The sequence below is a fragment of the Capronia coronata genome (genome assembly GCF_000585585.1).
Source record: "Capronia coronata CBS 617.96 chromosome Unknown acBCG-supercont1.2, whole genome shotgun sequence".
In the NCBI taxonomy this organism is placed as follows: domain Eukaryota; kingdom Fungi; phylum Ascomycota; class Eurotiomycetes; order Chaetothyriales; family Herpotrichiellaceae; genus Capronia; species Capronia coronata.
Genome location: NW_006912894.1, coordinates 2,026,313 through 2,046,961, shown reverse-complemented (window position 1 = coordinate 2,046,961; position 20,649 = coordinate 2,026,313). Strand labels below are relative to the sequence as shown.

The following is a 20,649-nucleotide window of genomic DNA, read 5'->3' as shown; positions in this document are numbered from 1 at the left end:
CGATTGCGATTATGTGTGATCAACTGCAGGTAATATCCCAACTTACCAACGAGCAAGGGTTGGAGACCCAGAAGCGGCACTCATGAAGGCTGCAGGAGCGTGCCCAGCATGCCAGAGTCCATGCGGAATATTGCTTTGGACAAGTAGCAGGGATTTAGGTCAGGTTGGCATTGCAAGCGATCAGACTAGTTGGCGGGAGGGTTCGCCGTGAATGGTGGGCGAAACAACCCCAGACTGCTTTCCGTTGAGTCTGGGGTAGGGCGATGGGGAAACGTGTTGCGCCTGGGGACACTCAGTGGGCTATGCCGAGCATTCGGTCGAGGCCACCGGCTGGTCCAGCCAATATTTCACTTGATAAGTATCCGGCTGCTGGCCTCTCGAGGTGCGTCCTGTCTTCAAGATACCGAGGCGCAACTGGGCCAAGACATTGAGAGGGAAAATGCAATCTCCATACCAGAACAAACTTCGAGACCGAAGTCTTGTCGGCGGCTCCGGGAAGGCGACTGGCAGCTTCAAGGAGCGTCAAAGACTCAAGACGTTGTTTGAAGGCCTTGGCCTTGACCCGCGAACACGAGGACTAGGTCAAGGTGTTACCTCCCGCTTTGGCGTTGAGCATTGCAAACTCGACACTCGGCTCCAAGCGAAATGGAAGTTGGTAACGTTAGGATTGGTCCAGAAGTCGGCTGAGACAGTCGCGACGAATCGTACAGCGCGATGGCAACTGCAGTTCCAGATGATGCATGAGGTTGCTCTTGGCTGACGCTGCTTTGTCACCCTCAAGCCAGACTTTTGTTCAATCGAAGGCGGTGTCAGTCCTCTAGCGCTCCACAAGTGCAGGTTGGCAGTGGCGGGCACGCCGTGCGGTAGTTGACCATTTCGAGATCCTCCTCCTGTTCAGGTTCGATCCTCCGGGTCTAGCTGAACTTTCAGTTCGGTTGGACGCGGGGAGGAGGACCGTGTCCTGGCATCCCCAGATTCTTACCACAGGAGTGGCCCAACGATCTACCCCGGAGACCGATGTGCCTAGGCATCTGTATGAGGAGCCGACTCGGCGTGCGGGGTTGACAATAGACAGCCATGTCTCGATAGCATCTGGACATCAAGGTGGACGGAATCTTGACCGTTCGCTGGCTGGAAGGGTATGAACTTCCGACATCAACCCTGTTGTCTGGGCACAGCAAGTCTTGTGAGCACGCCTACCGAGCTGTGCACGAGTGAATGGTCTTCTCGTGATCTGTCATGGTCTTTGTAGGGATTGGCGCCCGTGGACGATTCTGCCGGTTCAGCATTGTAGCTCTCTGGTAGGTAGTCTAGTGGCCGGGGCAGGCTCTGTTGGCTGCTATGTCTAGAGCTCACGTCGAGGTAGCAGAGGTTGAGGAAGAAAACAGGATCTGGAGGGAGCAGGTCGGTCTAAATACATGTCTGTTACAAAGGGTGGAAATCGAGATTAATCAACATGATCTATGCCTCGTTCTGCTGGCTTAAAGGCTGCGACAAATGAGACGAATCGACCACGGATAAAACGGCTGGAGACGTGTCCCATTTGGGCCAAAGGTTATCGCTGCTCTAATGCTGATACTGCACTGCGGTTAGGACGGCGTCATTGCCGTCCCGAGCTGGTCTCGAATCTAGAGATCAAATCAGCCAATCAAGTCGATGACAACGCTAAGACGGCGTGAGCCTTTAGACTAATCCTGTTTAGGATCTTTATTTACATCCGAACCTTGGCAAGTTCAAACATTGGCCGATGCTGCGCTCTGGCTGCTGCATCGTATTAGCTGTTGAGGCATTGTATCTTGTCGCACAGACTTCTTTACGGCCTCATAGCACATCGCGCCCTCTCGTATGGCGATGTCACACGTTCAATCTTGAATTCTTCCGCTCTTTTTCGCAAATCGCCGTCGCTGTTCTATCCCCACGTTCGTTCCGAACCACGACTCTCGCTGAGCGGTGGGCAGATGCTGTCGACTCTCTCTTCAGTGTACTGCGCGACAGCTTAGGATATTTGACGACAACAACTAGACGCAACAATGGCGGCTCCTCTTCTACCTACGAAGTTTCCTTGTTGGTGCCGCGCAGTCTATTCCTGGGGCGGAGAGACAGACAGAGATCTTGGTTTTGTCGAAGGCGACTTGATCGAATGTCTCAATGCGGGAGATGGTTCATGGTGGATGGGGAGGTTGCGCAGAGACAAGAGAATGATGGGTCTTTTTCCTTCCAACTTTGTTGTTGTGCTCGAGGACAACTTTGTGCCTAAGAGCCGGTCAGTCAGCCCGCTGCCTGATCTGTCGAAAAGCGACCTCGTAAGCAAGAACAGTTCTTTACATCTACAAGAGAAGAAGGAGAGGGCAAAGTCGAGGAGGCCATTTCAAGGTTACAAGAATGCGAAAACTCCCACAGGAACACTGAGCGCGGCGGCGCAGCAGGCGGGACCTGCAACGTCTGCAGCACCACAACCGTACGATCCGAGGAACCCTCCGTCCACAGTCTTATGGCAGCAGAGACCCCCATCGCGAGCTCCTTCAAGATCCCCTTCACCATTGCCACAATTCGAGATAGGCTCATCACCGCCTCCGCCCCCTCCACCGCCTCATCGTGTCCTTGGCGGTCCGCATGGCAGTCTGTCACGAGCTCCCTCACCTGCCCCGGAACGACTGGACATGAACGACCGGTATCAGGCAGTCTCTCGAACACCTTCTCCTGCGCCACCCTCGATCAATGGACACACCCCGCCTATGATAAGAAGTGCGATGGACGAGGTAATGACTTCGTTAGATGACATGACACTTGTTGGAAAGGATTCCATCCACGAGCCAGAACATGAGTTCAACCCTTGGTCGCCCGAAGCTTTTGATGACTTCCGCCGTTCTGGCTCGAGACCGGATCCTCGACCCGTTACCAGCCTTGGTCTCGGGCCAGGTGGCAGTCATTATTCCGAGGGGCGCATCAACTACAGCAGTCGACACAACAGCCCCGATAGATTCCAGGATGGGCCGCCGCGCCTGGAAAATTATGTGCAGAGAATGGAAAGTCGACTGCGTCGGATGCAACAGGCGCGAGAGCAACCCAATCAAGATGATGTCGGGAGCGATCCTCCTGAGCCGCCTCCGAAGAATTCTCCCTGGGCGTCAAGGCCTGGTTCTGCCATGGCATCCCGACGATTGTCAATGCGAAAGAGGAAGTCGGCCTTTGAGCTTGGTGGGGATAAGCTAGCAAGAACATTTACAACGAAAACGAATTCAACAAATTCAAGCAGTGGAGTCCAGAGTGTTGCCACCAATTCCTCACATCAGACCAGCATGACCAGTCAGAGCCTCATGAGCGGATATTCGGCAGGCGGAATCAGTGCCACCAGCGCAGGCAGTCTTGCCAGGAAGAGGATGGGAAGTATGAGGGATCGCATTGTCAGACCGATGACAAGCGCAGGGACCAGAATGCCGCAGTGGGAACCAGCGGAGATTCGCCCGAAAACACCAACCACGGGAGTGTCTTATCACTCGAGCCACGACTCGAGACAAGGCGCTAAGTCGGCCGTTGGATGGGAAGACGCAAGCAGGAGCGTTACAGGTGGACTGGGAGGCTTCACCACTCCCAAGGCAAAAAAACCAGGCTTCTTCAAGAAATTGATGGATAGCGCAAAGACAGGTGCGGCCAGTGCCAGAAGTACCATTTCAGCCAGTCAGACGGGTAGCAACGCTGGATCGCCAACTAAAATGACCGGCATCGCGGGCGGGACAGCATTCAATGCGCCAGTGCAGTACTCTCAGACCAGTGGCGCATATGGAAGAGATGCTGCGAGAGAGATGGGTCTCGCCAGTGGTGCTTCTGGATCATATATCTTGACCCGGCGAGACGTGAACAGGTCCAACACACCTGGTCCGTCAGAACGACAAGAACGCGCAGATCGATGCCATATGTTGGATCAACCGGTCATTTGCCCTGTCGAGGAGCTATACGAAAACCTCGAAGGCGATGAAGACGCGGATGGGCGGCCCGTCCATGTACCTTTCCAAATCAGCAATCCTAGTTTCAGTCAAGTGGACAAGGCAGCTCGGTTCATCACAAGTCTACCAAGCAGCATCACCGCGGCTAGTCTGGCGACAGGCTACATCTGTCGGCCATATCGAAGTGGAGTCCAACGACTCCGTGCCATCTTTATCTGGTGCGCTGAGAGGATCAACTGGGAAGAAGATCTTGACTTGGATGCCTTCAATTACAACCAACCGATCGATACCAGGAGAGTCATCCAGGCGAAAAGGGGAAGTAGTCAGGAGGTCTCGACTCTTGTCTTGGAGATGTGCCACGCCATTGGCATGCATGCGGAGATTGTGCAAGGGTATCTCAAGACTCCCGGAGAAGATCTCGACTTAGACGCTGTCTCGCGTCCGAACCATTTCTGGAATGCCATCTTGGTCGACGGAGAGTGGAGGATCATGGACGCCAGCCTTGCCAGCCCTACGAATCCAAAGAGGGCACTGTATTCGAGCGTCAGCACGAGCATTGCCGAATCGTGGTATTTCTTGACGAAGCCAAGCGAGATCTGTTGGACTCATATCCCCGTCCAGGATGTGCAGCAGCACATGATCCCACGTGTCAGCCCGGATGTCCTCTTGAGCCTGCCCGGGACGTGTCCACCATTCTTCCGCCAGGGGTTGTCAATGCATGCCTACGACACCAGCATCATCAGAATGGACGGACTGGAAATGTGCACCTTGAGCATCAACGTGCCCCCAGATGTCGAGATCGTGGCAGAGGTGGAGGCCAGGAAATATCTGCGCGACCAAGACGGAGACGTCTACGAGGATGCGGACAACGTGACCAAGAAACGAGCTCTGACTCAGGCGAGCTGGTACCGAACCGTGCCCAACACCGAACTGTGTCAGAAACGCTATGTCATCAAGGCCGTCCTGCCGGGAGACGAGGGGATCGGAGTACTCAAAGTGTACGCCGGGAAGAAAGGGCTGATGCTCAGCTCGCGCGATATCATCCATCCTTTGGCCCTGGCATTGCCATTGTACCACAGCGGCGAGAATCCGGCCTACGATTTCGTCATGAGACATCCCACGCCGCACGCCACGAGGCAAGATCTGTACGTGGTGCAACCTCAATGTCTGCGACTCGGAGCGGGCGAGACGTATGTCTTCTGTGTCCGACAGCATGCTGCTTCTGTTGCGTCCACGCCAGCGATCGAACAGCCTGGCTTCGATCTACGCCCCAGCAGTCCAAATCCGCTGGTCAGACCTGCAAGTGCTATGAGCATGACGAGCAGTGCGGCCGGCAGCAACCCGAGCGATTACAACAACAGCATTGCCAACGGCAGTGCGGTCGGTGGTAGAGCCAAAGACAAGCCTGCGAAACTGGCCATTCAGAGCCCCGGCGGCAAGATAATCAGACTGAGCCGCAAGCATGAGGGTCTGCTCCAACCTTGTCAGTTGAAAGAAGTCGATGGGGAAGTGCTCGGGAGTGTCTGGGAGACGATCGTCAAGGTCCAGGAGCGTGGAGTCTGGAGAGGACTAGTTCTCGCGGATCGAAGTGCGAGATGGTGTGTCTGGGGCGAATGGGAGTGTGTCTGATTGCCACAGTGTGTTCTCTTTCTTCGAGGAATGACACTTTCTTGGACGTGGAGAGCGCGTCGATTTGAGGGCGTGCCTCTTTTCCAGTGATGAATGATGGGCGTCTGCTGTGAGAACAAAAGTTTTGGGGGCTTCTCGGGTTGGTGAAGGTTGGTGTTTAGAGCGCAACGAACGTGTCTTGGGGGGAGCATAGGCCAATGGCCGAACAATAATGAGGGTGATTCTGTGCTTCTCAACGACATACAGAACGGGTATTTGAAGGGGTATGGCCACTACAGCAGGTCAACGGAGACGTGATGGAGGGTTTATTTCGGTGGGTGCATAGGCTCTTTGTCGGGCCTTTTGTATGAGTACTATGCCTTTTGCTTTGATTCCGGCCGAAGGTTTATGACGATTGAACGAATGTTGCTTTGACTGCGCTGGATGTTTTGCATGGGAGCTGGGGATATCGCTAGCTGTTTTGATAGATCTCGAGGACTAAGTATGACCTCGACCGCGACGATGTCAGTTATACCCTCGTAATGTCGATGGTGTCTGTGGTAGCAGTCATACATATCTTCGCTTGGCCTTGGTCTGTCTCTTCTGTGTGATTATGTGATAATAGGCCCGAGAGCTCGACTCTGAGCGAATTTCCATGGGAGGGCCCGCCTTCAACTTCGTGTGTTTCACTCCTGAGGTTTTGTTGATTTAAGATGTCAGGACCAGCCAGGGAAGGGTGGCGGCTTTAGAGAGGAGAGAGGCGAATATATGGGGAAACATGTTGCATAGAGGAACCTGGGGTCTTTGAACTGGAGATTGACGGACTTGAAGGTCATTTTGAAGAAGAAGGAGTTGGTAAGGTGTGGTTTGTAGTTGGTATCGTTGTATGCTTGTCGGGAAATATATCATAATATCCGCCGATACCTATTGACATCTACGTCATTCTAATAGAAATGTCCCGCAAGGCTGGACTCCTTTTCCCTTTTCCTTTCTCTTTCCCTCAGCATCAGTTCTAATCCTCGACAAGCCGGATCCCTTCTTTGTACCTTGATATCAAACCCACCTCCCTGGCATCCCAGGTCAACTCGGTGTCGCCTTGCCCACCCCACAGAGATCCAGACCGTTCATGCCGGACACTAGTCGTGCGGACACGTCAGCACTGATGGACGGTAATACAGACATGCCGTCTCTGAGCTCGTATCTCGCGAATGTTCGTCGTCTAGTGTTTCAACCCAGATCGTCCGCTCCGTCGTCAAATGGAGGCATCGATCAGTCAGGTGGGAGGTCGACTTTGGTGATGGGCAATCCGTCAGCGGATCTGGACAGTTTTGTGTCTGCGGTGCTGCTGTCCTACTTCTACAACCTCCCAAGCAGACACAGCAACTCTTCCCATCCACAGGCAAGCACAGACGGCGGTGCTGGTGGTATTGGTACTCTGAAGACGAAATATGTGCCTGTCTTGAACCTACCTGCTGTCAAGGCCGACGAATTATGGCGACTGAGACCTGAATTCGGGGTTGCGCTGCGGTGGGCGGTGGGCGAAATCCCAACCGGAACTGGTCCTGGTGCAGACGAGCAAAGTAAAGACGCTGAGAAAGTCAAGCAATTAGAAGATATGATTACAGTTGCAGATATCAAGAGCGATTCGAACTCAGTATTCCACAGCGTCTTTGCGGACTCGGCGCACAAAGCTGCTGGATCGCAAACATCGATCCAAGCAGGCTCTACAGGTTCCACTGATGCTGCTTCGTCACAGTCACAGACGCAGACACAACCGCAGTCGTTGCTACTTGTGGACCACAATGCACCATCGATCCCAGGCATGTCGGACGAGACTATCCGCTCCAGACTCAAGGTGATCGGCTGCATCGATCATCATGTCGACGAAGGTTACGTGGAACAAGACGCTTCGCCACGCATCATCACTACAGGAATCGGCAGCTGTACGAGCCTTGTGGTCAAACATCTCCGAGATCAAGGGATGTGGCCTACACCATCTGTAAACAATACCAATAGTAGTGATCATGATGTACCGTCGACAGCTACTACTACTCTGACAACGCAGGACGCAAGCACGAATGTGGCCTCCATTCAAGAACTCAGCAAACTCGCCCTAGCACCTATTCTGATCGACACAACGAATCTCACAGGAAAAGGGGACAAGTGTTCAGACACGGATAGGGAGGCTGTTGCTTTTCTCGAAGCATTCCTCTCACCTCCATCTACACAACACAGCCAAACGAAGGATGTCAAAACAAATGCACATGCAGATACAAGAGAGGCTCCACCCCCTTCTGACAAAACAGGTCAAACATCATGGGACCGTACCGCATTCTACAATGCCATCTCCACCGCCAAAGCGAATTCTCTCAACCTTCTCACCATGCAGGAGACCTTCGATCGGGATTACAAAGTCTGGCAAGAACGTACACGTACACAACCAACCTCTTCATCGTCGGGCGCGAAAGACATCAACGTCGGCATCAGCAGTCTCGTCAAGCCGCTCTCATGGCTCATCAAGCATGCAGGCGGCGTGGACAAGTTTCTCGATGAGGTGGAAACTTTCGCCACAGCAGAAGATCGCAAATTGGGCGTATTCGCCATGTTGACCCGGGCTGGGCACGGCAAGGAGATGGCCGTGTTTGTCCTCGATGAGGATTTGACAGAGTCTGGACTGATAGGCCATTTTGAAGACAGGGCTGGAGAATTGCAGCTGCGCGAGTGGGATGAGGATCGAGAGTTGATGGAGGCGCTGAATCAGAGACTGACGGGGAAGCGGGGATGGAAGGTTTGGTGGATTGGCGACACGAGCAAGAGTCGGAAACAGGTTGGGCCGTTGCTGAGAGAGGCCGTGAAGACGATGTGATTTCCTTCAGAGCATGCCATTCAAGGAAAGGCATGGCATGGCTTTGACTCTTATTGAGCCGGATAGTTCATGATAAAAAGACAGCGTTCGAAGCGATACGATATACAAGATTCATGACTATAGGGAGTCAGGATGGATGTCGAAGGGCGATGGTGATCCTCACGCGCGGAGCTGAGAAGAGAAGAACAAACAAGGTGTACTCGATGCGTGGAGAAGATAGGAACTCTCGGGTTATGTCTCGGTTTGGAACGCATCATTATTGCATTTTTAGTCAAGTCTTTTCGCTAAGCCGTGTTTCTCAATATCTTCGGAATTGCCGTCAGGCGTGGCAACACCAGACTCGGCTTCAGCTAGCTTCTGCATCTGGTCGTCCAATCTACCGTACACCCTGGGGTTCTTCCTTGGTTCTCCCCCACCCACGCTCTTCATCTGGTATCCTCTGATCCGGGGCCCTTGGCCAGTCGGCTTGGGCAGCTCGGACTGATACGCTCGGTTGAATGTCTTGATATCTGCCTCGAATGTGCCCTGTTCGAGGCTCCGTCGGAAACCCGCGAAGAAGGAATCCATAACGCTGTAGTTGTGGATCTGGAGTAATGTCCAGGCCAGCATTTCGCTGGCCTGCAGTAGATGATGAACATATGCTCGATGATGACGTTTGCAGGAATAGCATTCACATCCTGGACTCAATGGTGAAAGGTCGGTTGCATGTGCCGTGGACCACATGTCTATTCCAAGCGTTTCATCCCTAGACTCCATCGAACCCGGGAACGAAAAGGACAAGGCAATGCCGTTTTCCGAAGACTGTGTGACAAACGGCACCGTGATAATATCTACGCCGGCGAATATTGCGGAAAGCACTGCTTGCGGCGTTTGAGGGTCGTCGAGGCATACGATCGGCAGTTGTCGCAGGCCCTCGGGAAGGGCGACCACAGTCGACGGCGAATAGAGGCATATTCCTGATATGCGTGATCTGTATTCATCGCATAGGTCGGAGAGATACAACGACAACCGCTGTGGCTCGAGAGGTGGAACAGAGGCGAACACAGGTGACAAGTGTTGCCCATCATGCTCATGCGCTTTGTTCTCCACCATGTCTCGAAGCCAGGCATGTGTTCTGTCGACGCTCTTTTCGAGCCTCTTCGCGCTGGCGTTTTCCGCGCGGACAACATCAGCCAGACTCGCCGAGATATCTGCCCCAAGGTCGTTCACGGCTTCGTTGTACTGTTCCACCTCTAGAAACCGAAACCCCACTGAGGTTGAAATGGCGACTGAAGAATTCGTGTTGTGTGCCGGAGTAGGTATACTGGGGACTCGCCGCGGTCCTAACACGGACAGACATTGGTCGGGCAGACAGGTGTATCGTCGTAATTGCGACTCGCCGTTCTGCACCGGCGTACTGTAGATGGCCGCTTCGGCTTGCGGCTTCTCGATAACTATGATGGATCAACTGTGAGCCCATAGGTCAGCGGGCAGCTTGGGGGCGCTGAAGAGCCGACGACATACAGTCTTCTAGCGGCAAGTATACCGCGGCAATTTTGGTGTGCTTTTGCACATTGTCTTGCGACAAGTGCGGTATCACGCCTCGCGACGTCGGGACAATGTAGTGCGGTGTCTTGATGGTAGGTCTCGACCGTAGGGTTAGCTGGCCGAGTCTTGCGGCGCCTTCTGATGCGGAGGCATGTTGTAGCACAAGTTTGAACATTTCGTCTGGTAGCTGTGCCAGAGAGGCACCGTCTACGCCCTCCATCGTGCCATTCCTTTGGTTTGACACTATTCAGGGAAGTTTGACCCATATCAGAAAATTGACGATCTCGCGGTGTCGTCGATGTGGCTGAGTGATTATAACTCCACCGTATAAGATGCAGTGCGGAGTATTGTGACAAGATATGCTAAAACACCTACAGAGATACAACTGGCAGTAAACTGGCATGGCAGCTGAGATTGACGAGATCGACCAAGTCTTACGTTATAGGTATCTTTCCGACTCTCCTTTGAATTCAACTACAGACCGTGAAGCTGTGTGGTTCAAGAATACTCTACTCTTCTAGTGCAAGGCCGGTTCGCCGACAAGAAGGCACTGTGGCCATGCTGAAGCTGCTTGTTGGTGCCCTGAGACATTCCCTGCTTGACACGCAGTAGGAAGAATATGACATGCCCTGCTCGCGACCTCCATGTATATGGACCATCGTGCTGCTACCGTGTAGCAAGGGCTCAGCAGCAAGCTCGGCATGAAGCAGCCAACAGGCCATTAATATGTAGGTAACTCAAAGGCTCGGTGCCAAAACGATGTGCAATAACGCTTACTACTGCGTACCACCTCTCAACATGCATCAACCAAACCAAACCAAACTCTCTCAACATGCACATCGTTTTGGCACCGCGCCTTAGGCCCCTCCATCTCCACCTCCACTCCCCAGAGAACCTGGACGATACTTTATCTACATCGACGAAATCACTATGCCACTCCTATCTTTCGGCATACCACTCGGCTGCGGCGCGTATGTTGCTCTCGCCGGTAAAGGTATCTGCAAGAATCCGGATGCGGAAAGAATCATGTTGGCTATGCTAGCAGGTTACACCACGAACATAGTACATTTGGCTATGATGTCGAAATGGATCGCACGGTCTAGGCTGCTCAATGAAGACTGGAAAGGGTATACCAGGAGGTATTCACCTGTAGTTTGGTCTGTGGTTTCTAGCTGGCTTTTTAATCGTCTGTTCAGATCCGGTTGTTAGGCGGAGTTCCACAACGAGCATGATGGCAGTATGGTAGCAGTATTATGGCACACTCGTTTTCAACCACGATTATGCCAATAAGAGGATTGATAAACATCTTCTTCTTGTCAAGGAACCTCTCTGTACTTTGGGACAAATTGGGCATGTAAGAGTCGCTGATAGTCTTTGTCTGAAGGAAGCAGATGTCAATCCTGTTCCTTACCCACATGCTTTATGACATAGAGTCTCCCGCCTCTTCAGCGGTGATATTGATAATGTATCTCTGCATGGAGAAGATGAAGCTGGAAGCTGGAAGCCATGAAACAAGGCTGAAGTGGATTGATAATAGCATAAAGCGGCGACATGTTGTGCACCATTTGAGGATTGTCTTAAGGCGGCCAGATATCCTGCCAAATTAGAATATCTCTTTTCACAACACCTCGTGTATTGATGGTATGGATACAACTTGAGTATCTAGCCCCGATCTTTTCTCAGACTGAAAGCGCCGGGGACGTGGAGTGCAGAAGGAGACATGACGCCAAGTGCCATGGAGAAAGCTACTATCTCTGCACCGAGAGGTCTGCTCATCGTGATAGAAGGCCTTGACCGGTCCGGCAAGTCGAGCCAGTGCCAGCAGCTCTTCAACACTTTCCAATCGATGGGGCAGAAAGTGCGATATACCAAATTTCCTGGTGGGTCCGGACATCGCCCCTTTGGTTGTATGTTGGAGCTCACGTCAAAAAGACAGGACTACGCCCACTGGCCAGATGATCAACAGCTATTTGACAGGCCAGGCTCAGCAAGATGACCACTCGATTCATTTGTTGTTCGCGGCCAACCGGTGGGAAGCCGCCAAAAGCATCGAGAAAGACCTTCTGGACGGAGTCACTGTGATCGTCGACCGCTATTCGTTCTCAGGAGCAGTATATTCAGCGGCCAAGGAAAATCCAGACCTCACCCTTGACTGGGCTTGGTATCCCGAAATTGGCCTCCTGAAGCCGGACATTCTGTTCTTCCTGGATATTGCTTCCGCAGAGGCGGCCAAGCGCGGTGGCTATGGTGCGGAGCGGTACGAGACGGAAAGAATGCAGGCACGCGTCCGGACGTTGTTCAAGGAGCTGTTTACGAGACTCGACAATGTACCTATCTCTCTTGTAGACGCAGGACGTTCCATGGACGAGGTTGCGACCGACATCCTGAATGGTATCCCTCGGCTGGCGCTGGATGATGTGTCACAGAAACTGCGCAAACTAGGACCGTTACTGCCACCGGCGTGATGAAGATCTAGATTCGGGCGGATTCATCTTTCATCTTCGCTATCTTCAATGACAATCTCGAGTCTCGTCGATTGAGGACTCCTACCAACTGTTGTCCCGACGTGGGACTTGGACCTCGGGCTCATGAACGAGTCTGTGGAGCCGATCGAGGCGACCGACGCGTTGTCCTCCTGCCCGTCGTCGTCACTCATATCAGCTTCTTCATCTACCACTTCTTGGGCAGTGAGCATATCGCCATTATTGTCATCGTCATCCTCCTCATCCTCACTTTCGGTCTCCATGATCTCGGCAGCGGTTGCTACGGTACTTTTGCCCTTTCGTTGTAATAGCTTCTGCACCTCCTTCAGTCCTCTGGTTCTGAGGGTCACTTGCTGCATCAACTCCGACCACCGATGTTCCTGTTTGCAGGACGGACAGCTTGCCGTCTCAGGAATAACGGAAGCAGACTCGCAGGATCCCAGCGATGCATCCGCTAGACAGGTCATATGGGACATGCCCTGGCATTCAGCGCTATGACAGATGACGAAAAGGCTCGTGTGGAGGTCAATGCCGTCGCCGCACACGGAGCATCTTTGGTCGTCGCCCTCATCGAGAAGAAACCGGCACTTCTCAAACACCCCACGCAAGCGTGCATATGTCGCATCCACACCGTCAACGCCCCCTCTCCCAATCAAATCAGCTTTCCGTTTCCTGGTTGCTGGCTGGGCTGAAGTGAATTCATGCTCCTGCGAAACCGTTTGCGCCGGATCGAAAAATATCTTGATGCCTGGACGAATATGCGAGTCGACCCGTCCACACCAGGTCACCCATGAGCGATACGCATCCTCGCTGAAGAAGCGAACCTCGAGAGGCCATCTGGAGAAGTAAGGGACGCGAAGCAAGAGATGCAGGTTGGATAATTTATCTATGAGAGATGTTCTCGGCCGGCCTGGTCTTCGAGTCGTCTTTCCTGTCCGGGCCGAAGTCTTTGTTCGTGTGGTGGCGAAAGAAATGCGCTCAGTCGGGGCGATGTGTCTGGTCAAGTGAGCGTTATGCCAGGCCCATTCGAATTGAAGCGCCGCGATATTGGAAGGAAAGCCTGCTACGATGCAAGCCATCTCCCATGGTCGAAGACTCGCGCGGGATGTGCGCACTGCTCCGCCTTGTACTCGACCATTATGCTGAGCAAGACGTCGGGCTGGGTCGGGGCTGGATCCAATATAGACGCTGGACCGGCGCACGGTAGAGCGAAGCAGGTAACAGCAATAAAAGGCCGGGACAGGTTTGAGGTCCATCGCAGGCGTCATGTTAATCAGAGATCGTAGACATCGGCTTGCGCGACCTAGCGAGGCATGAGTGGCAGTCTTCCCAGGCGCCAGGCTCTGATAAACAAGACGCGCCAAAGTAGAAATGTTGCTGGGGTTGAACTCGGGCTCCGCGCCACTGGCTAACAGCTGAGAGAGCCACCGTGGGCGTGATTGGCTCTCAAGGAGGACAACTTGTAGAGCTATCTGCCTCTGATCTCTCTGATCCCACACTATTGCTAGGGTATGTACTCTGTATATTCTGTACGTGGTCGACGTTCAAGGATGTCGGGAGTTCCCACCATTCACGCCACCATCGCAGGGCTTCAGAGACGACCGAACTGCGATAAAACAGCGCTTGACTAGCACTATCTTGGACTAGATCAAAAGAATACACACGCTAGTCTCTAAACGGATTGTGCCTTGGCATTGAACTGCGGAGCATTGGCCTAATCACGATATCGGGATCCACGTGACTGCAGCTCGACTCCACTCTCGCACTATCAAAGCATTGCTAATAAAACTGCGCTTGTCTGGTGGCCGCAGGTACCGTACAGTACACACGTTGTACCGCTGTGGCACCTGTGGCGGCGGCCAATCATCTCGTGCTCTCCATCCGCTAGTCTTTGGATCCTGTCCTGCCTCCATTGCCCGACTTGTCCATCCTCGCACTCGTCGACCTGAACTTACGCACTCACTCACTCTTCATCCGATTCTTCCTCCCTTTCTACTTCGCGGTCTTTCAGTCCTCCTCCATTCGCATGTGAGGTTCGGTTGTCTGAAGTGCCGCTAGAGCACTTCGCTCAGAGTACTTCAAGCTCGGCGTGCGATAGACAAGGCTACCCGCATTCACCTGCTGCCACTCGTTCCTCCCTCTCGGCCTTGTCGATACTATTCGATAACATCGCTCATCAGTACTTGTCTCTAAGCCCGACCGATTATCCTTCATCACACAAACAGCCACCCCACCGCCCTCCTCGATTGTCGTCTTCAGAACAAGCATTATCCGAATAGAGCGTACAAGTGGTGGTTGAACCTTGCATATCGTCGCAGTCATGGTTGTTCCGCCGTCTACTGGTGGTGTTGCACCAGCCACTGCGACCGTCAAAACATCCTCAACCCCTCGAGCGAACGGTGTCGCGCCCAATGTGGCCACTCCGGCATTCCCTTACAGTGCTCGCCGTGCTCAACCTCTCGACCTGCGAACCGTTGAGCGCAAAGGCCATCCCTCCAGTCGCGATCCTCCCACAAGATCGCGGCCACATGGCATACCCGAAGCGCCGACCTTCAGGCCGACGGAGGCCGAATTTCGAGACCCGATGGCATATATCCGAAGCATTGCAGAAAAGGCTAGCAAATACGGAATCTGCAGGATCATCCCTCCAGATAGTTGGAATCCCGACTTTGCCATCGATACGGAGGTACGTATTGAGGCTTCCAATGCTTAGGACGACTTGGCATCGTTTCACCCATACTAATAGATGTAGCGTTTCCATTTCCGAACTCGTCGCCAGGAGATCAACCTTGTCGAAGGAGGTGCGTAGTCTGTCTGGTCGCCCGTCCTCGACGAGTACTGATATATCCCGCAGGCAACCGAACAAATCTCAACTATCTAGACCAACTTGCCAAGTTTCACAAACAGTACGGTGCCCACCTGAATCGCTTCCCTAGCGTCGACAAACGGCCCCTCGATCTCTACAAACTCAAGAAGGCCGTTGAGATCCGAGGCGGCTTCGAGCGCGTTTGCAAGGACAAAAAATGGGCAGAAATCGGACGCGACCTGGGCTACAGCGGGAAGATCATGTCATCGCTATCGACGTCGCTCAAAAACTCCTATCAAAGATGGCTGCATCCATATGAAGAATGGCTGAAATACGCAAAGCCTGGTGTTCAAATGCAGCTCGAAACTGAGCAAGGAGGAGCATATCCGCCACCCCTTGCACCTCAGCACCATGCAATGACCCATCATCCGCCACCACCACCACCACCACCGCAGTCCGCTCCTCCGAGCATAGGTGCAGCCTCACCCAGGGTGCAGCCTGTCGCTGTCGATGGTTCTCCCATGCAGGCTACTTCCGGACAGACGCAACCACCGCCGCCACCGCAACCTATGCCAACAACCTCAGCACCCACCCCCCAGCCTAGACCTGTATCCTCTTCCGGCTTTACGGCCGTCAATAGTGGTTTCGCTGCCGTCAATAAACCTTCGGGATTTACTGCAGTCAACACTCTTCCGCCTCCTATTGTGAAAAAGGAGGCAAATTGTGTGCTTCCCGCGACGCAAAGCCCGGCTCCATCTTTCCTGCCGATCAATGGTCCCACTATTACCACCATACAGTCTCAAGGTCCGGCTATGCCAAATGGGACCCCGAACCCGCTCAAGAGGGCCATGAGTCATGATAGCCTGAACGGTGAATCTGGTTCAGAAGGCTTGGACGGCGACATGGATGGGCCGAATGGCCGGCGAAACAAGCGACCCAAGAAAGGTTAGTTGACTCATCGTGCCGCAGTTTGCAGTTGCAGTCTTTGCTAATTGAAGCAGATGGACTCCCCACGATTCCTGGAAACCACGTTCCGGCGATGCGCTCTGCTACTCCTCAGACTCGGCCCAAGCCGCTACCACGGAGGCAGGGCGACAAGTGCGAGAAATGCGGAAAGTCCGACAACAAGGAAAATATTCTGGTGTGTGACACATGCGATCTAGGCTACCATACGCATTGCATCGACCCGCCTTTGAAGCAGATACCCGACTATGATTGGCACTGCTCAAAATGCCTGGTTGGTACCAACGATTACGGGTTTGAAGAAGGCAATATCTACTCCCTGAAACAATTCCAAGAGAGGGCCAGCAACTTCAAGGACCACTATTTCGGCTCGCGAATGCAATTCGACCCAATCACAAATACGCAGAAGCGACCCACCGAGGACGATGTTGAGCGGGAATTCTGGCGCCTCGTGGAAGACATCACAGATACGGAGGAGGTCGAATATGGCGCGGATATTCACTCGACCACGCATGGCAGCGGGTTTCCCACTGTAGAAAAGAATCCCCTGAACCCGTACTCGAAGGACCCTTGGAACCTCAACGTCATGCCTTTCCTGGAAGATTCGCTTTTCAGGCATATCAAGGGCGACATCTCTGGGATGACCGTGCCTTGGTTGTATGTCGGGATGTGCTTCTCCACGTTCTGTTGGCATAATGAGGATCATTATGCATACTCCGCCAATTACCAACACTTTGGTGCAACTAAGACATGGTATGGCATCCCCGGTAAAGACGCTCACAAGTTTGAAGATGCCATGAGAAAGGCGGTGCCAGAATTGTTCGAGACACAACCTGATCTGTTATTCCAACTGGTCACCATTCTACCGCCGAGCCAGCTGCGGAAAGCTGGCGTGGAAGTCTATGCGCTTGATCAACGTGCAGGACAGTTCGTCATCACCTTCCCGCAAGCCTATCATGCTGGCTTCAACCACGGCTTCAACTTCAATGAGGCGGTCAATTTCGCCCCAGCGGATTGGGAACCCTTTGGCGAAGCGGGAGTACGTCGACTTCAAGAATTCCGTCGTCAGCCGTGCTTCTCCCATGATGAACTGCTCTTCACCGCAGCAGCCTCAGATGCTACGATCAAGACAGCCAAATGGTTAGGACCAGCGTTGGAGCGCACTCGAGATCGTGAGCTCGAGGAACGCAAAGAGTTCGCGGCTCTGCACCAAGCTCTGTCCCCGCACAATTCATGCACATTCGATACTCTGGCGCTTGAGCCGTCCCCTGCCTGTGGGCTCCGTGTCCAGGTCGAGAATATTGAACTGGAAGAGGAGGAGTATCAATGTTGCTATTGCAAGGCATTTTCCTACCTCTCACAATTTCGGTGTCACGTCAGCGGCAAAGTGAGCTGCCTTCGCCATCCCAGAGAAGCCGATTGTTGCTCGGAGACTCTGCAGGAGAGAATGCAGGGTCCCAACCATAGCCTCATGTTGCGCTATACCAACCATGAGTTGGAGACGGTGGTTCAAAAGGTTGTGGACAAAGCTAGTGTCCCTGAGGCGTGGGAAACAAAATTGGAGTCTCTGCTTGCGGACGATGCTCGCCCTCCGCTCAAGGCCATGCACACTCTGCTGACTGAAGGGGAAAAGATACCCTATCCGCTGAATGGCCTAGATGACCTCGCCGACTTTGTGAAGCGATGTGACCAGTGGGTGGATGAGGCGAATCTTTATCTGACTCGGAAGCAGCAAAACAGACGCAAGAACGAGAAAGCATGGCGGCGTTCGTCCATTCGGACAGGCAAGACAGATGAGAGAGACGAACCACAGCTGACATTGGAACGCATGAAGGAGTTGATCGACGATGGAGAACAGCTTGGGTTCAGTGCACCGCAACTCGAATTGCTCCAGGAAAGAGTGACAGTCATTGATGAATGGCGGGCGAACGTTAAGCGAGTCCTGTCAGGCCTGCATCAAGCAACCACGCAGGAACTGGAAACCTTACTGGAGGAGGGACGCTCATTCTCGGCTGCCATGCCTGAGCTCACGAGTCTAGAGAAAGTCCACGCGCGTACGCAATGGCTTGAGGAAGTCCGACAGGTACAAGAAGACGTGCAGTCCAAAACGCTGGACGAATGTCGGGCTCTTCTGAAACGATGTGAGGAATTGGACATTTTGCCGCAAGTGCCCGAGGTTATCTTCCTGACGGAAGTGGTACGCCAGGGCGAGTTCTGGGAGATCAAAGCCAAAGAAGTGATGGCAGCTGAGGATGTCCATTATCCGCAGCTTGAGTCGCTTCATTCACAGGTGCAGAACCACGTCTTCCCAGTCAACAAGGACACTCTGGAGCAGATGGACCTGATTCTGGCCAAGAACCGCGAAGCAAAGCGTCAAATCATCACGCTGGTGGAACGCAGCCACGACCCCGACTTCCGCCGGCGGCCATTATACACTCATGTCCGCGAAGTCGTGAAGAGCTTAGAGGATTTGAATGGAAAGCCCCATGGAGCAGCCGATCTGGAGAAAGAATTGAGAAGACACGAGGACTGGATGAGGAAAGGTAAGAAGTTGTTCGGCAAGGCCAATGCACCTCTTCACATCCTCGAGCAGCACATGAAGTTTGTGGAGGAGAAGAACAACTTCTGCTTTGACCTCAACGACACCTTTCGACCGCCCATCGAACCCGCCTCCCGAGAAGCGACACCGGCCGAGGGTCCTGACAAGGGCACGCTTGGGGACGACGAGAAGCCAGTCTTTTGTATCTGCCGGCAGCCAGAAGCGGGTCTCATGATCGAATGCGAACACTGTCGCGACTGGTGAGTACTTTGTCTTCCCGCTCCCGTGGCCGAGCTAACAAATCCTTGTTTAGGTACCATGCCAAATGTCTCAAACTAGCCCGAGGCAAAGTCAAGGAATGTGAAACGTTCACTTGTCCGATTTGTGACTGGCGAGTCAAGATCCCGCGAGACGCAGCGCGTCCGAAGCTCGAAGATCTTCAGAACTGGCAGGACGAGATCATTGACCTCCCCTTCCAACCGGAAGAAGAGGAGCTGCTGAGGAGGATCATTGACAAAGCTCAGGCTTTCCGGGACTTCCTTACCAAATACACCAAGGGCAACCAACTCTGCCAGACGAGTGAAGAAATGCCGGAGATGTTGTTCTATCTTCGCAAACTTGAAGGGGCGGAAGTACTGCTTGCCTATGAGACCAATCTTTTCCGACAAGAGCTGCACAAGTGGAATCCCATTGCCCCCATCCCGCCGCCCATTCTGGACCAGAGTCTATCGACACGCAAGCCTCGACCTACCAAGCAACAGAAGTTGATGAAGGAGCTTGGAGTGGAAAAACCTGAGGATCTCCCTCCACATCTTCGAAGCAAAACATACGTGCGCAGAAAGACGCAAGAGTCATTCATGACCGGTCCTCTGTTACCCAAGCCTAGCACGCAGTCACCATCGGCTCCAGGCTCAGCTGCCAGTCCCACCCATAGCCAGACGGCTGGAACTTCGGATAGTCCCTCGGGGATCGCGAGGCAAGGATCAAATGGCATCCCCGGACCCAGCGGCAGCTTTGAGCCTGGGTATGCTACCGGGCCCGCGCCGTATGGCACGTCATACGGAGTGAACAGACCTCCATCGTTCCCTCCACATTCCCCGTCACCCTTGTTCAGCCCCGGAGCAGAACGGCCTGAGAGCCTAAGGGACCCGATGCTGCCCACCTTTTCCGGTGGTGGCTCTGGCGAAGTTCGGAATCATGACCACTTGTTTCCACTGTTCCGGCCGAACCCTGGGTTGGGGCTGGATGGCGAGGATGATCTTCGTGATGGTCTTGCCAACGCGTCTGCCAGTCAATCCCCATCACCTGGTGGAGGTTCGCCACCCGGCGGAGATTACGACAACATGTTTATGGATATGACGCATCCCGACGGCGACGTGAACAACGAAGCAGGTCCTAGTCTTGAACATGAAGCCAGCCATGCAAGCGAAGCCTTGGACATGATCCGGACTGCCAGTCATGACTCGGCAAACGACCATGGCGAATTAGACGATGGAGATCATGTGTCGAAGCATTTTGACGATTTTCTCAATGGGGACGGGCCAAGCTGAGTGATAGAAAGGGAAGGGCGTCGAGCATGAGGAGCATGATCGTATCCATCCAATGATGTTGCATGGGGTGGTCAACTACGGGGTTTGTGGTATGGGCCTGGCGTATCGTGCTCGGGCGAGCTGGAAGCTGGCAGGTCGATTGCACTTTGATTGGGGTAGATGCGGTAAGAGTATGGTCGAGATGATGAATGGATGTTTCGCCGGACTGCGTGCAACCGCTGACTAGAATCGGAAAGACTTGTACAAGAGAGCTGAATACCTTAAGGCAGCGTGTATCATCACTGCTCACTGCTCACTGATATCATCATGTATGTGAATATGCCAGCTGAACATGCTCTCTCCCCTGCATGGCGTATTAAAGGA

The 20,649-nt window shown here is 53.4% G+C and overlaps 6 protein-coding genes across 6 annotated transcripts; 4 read left to right on the top strand and 2 right to left on the bottom strand.

Moving 5' to 3' along the window:
- Positions 1 to 2,030: 2,030 nt before the first annotated feature.
- On the top strand, positions 2,031 to 5,573 carry A1O1_02401 (uncharacterized protein; the record flags this gene model as incomplete). Its single annotated transcript, XM_007723312.1, has 1 exon — positions 2,031 to 5,573. One exon carries the CDS (start codon positions 2,031 to 2,033, stop codon positions 5,571 to 5,573), a length of 3,543 nt encoding a protein of 1,180 aa, XP_007721502.1.
- Positions 5,574 to 6,732: 1,159 nt separating this feature from the next.
- Positions 6,733 to 8,418, top strand: A1O1_02400 (uncharacterized protein; the record flags this gene model as incomplete). Its single annotated transcript, XM_007723311.1, has 1 exon — positions 6,733 to 8,418. One exon carries the CDS (start codon positions 6,733 to 6,735, stop codon positions 8,416 to 8,418), a length of 1,686 nt encoding a protein of 561 aa, XP_007721501.1.
- A 267-nt stretch (positions 8,419 to 8,685) lies between these two features.
- On the bottom strand, positions 8,686 to 10,165 carry A1O1_02399 (uncharacterized protein; the record flags this gene model as incomplete). The annotated part of the gene is made up of 2 exons (XM_007723310.1): positions 8,686 to 9,851; positions 9,922 to 10,165. 2 exons carry the CDS (start codon positions 10,163 to 10,165, stop codon positions 8,686 to 8,688), a joined length of 1,410 nt encoding a protein of 469 aa, XP_007721500.1.
- Positions 10,166 to 11,680: 1,515 nt separating this feature from the next.
- On the top strand, positions 11,681 to 12,410 carry A1O1_02398 (thymidylate kinase; the record flags this gene model as incomplete). The annotated part of the gene is made up of 2 exons (XM_007723309.1): positions 11,681 to 11,825; positions 11,878 to 12,410. The coding sequence occupies 2 exons, from the start codon at positions 11,681 to 11,683 to the stop codon at positions 12,408 to 12,410; spliced, it is 678 nt and encodes a 225-aa protein (XP_007721499.1).
- Positions 12,411 to 12,433: 23 nt separating this feature from the next.
- On the bottom strand, positions 12,434 to 13,696 carry A1O1_02397 (uncharacterized protein; the record flags this gene model as incomplete). Its single annotated transcript, XM_007723308.1, has 1 exon — positions 12,434 to 13,696. The coding sequence occupies one exon, from the start codon at positions 13,694 to 13,696 to the stop codon at positions 12,434 to 12,436; it is 1,263 nt and encodes a 420-aa protein (XP_007721498.1).
- A 1,052-nt stretch (positions 13,697 to 14,748) lies between these two features.
- Positions 14,749 to 20,286, top strand: A1O1_02396 (histone demethylase JARID1; the record flags this gene model as incomplete). The annotated part of the gene is made up of 5 exons (XM_007723307.1): positions 14,749 to 15,114; positions 15,181 to 15,229; positions 15,283 to 16,179; positions 16,233 to 18,996; positions 19,050 to 20,286. The coding sequence occupies 5 exons, from the start codon at positions 14,749 to 14,751 to the stop codon at positions 20,284 to 20,286; spliced, it is 5,313 nt and encodes a 1,770-aa protein (XP_007721497.1).
- Between the last annotated feature and the right edge of the window lie 363 nt (positions 20,287 to 20,649).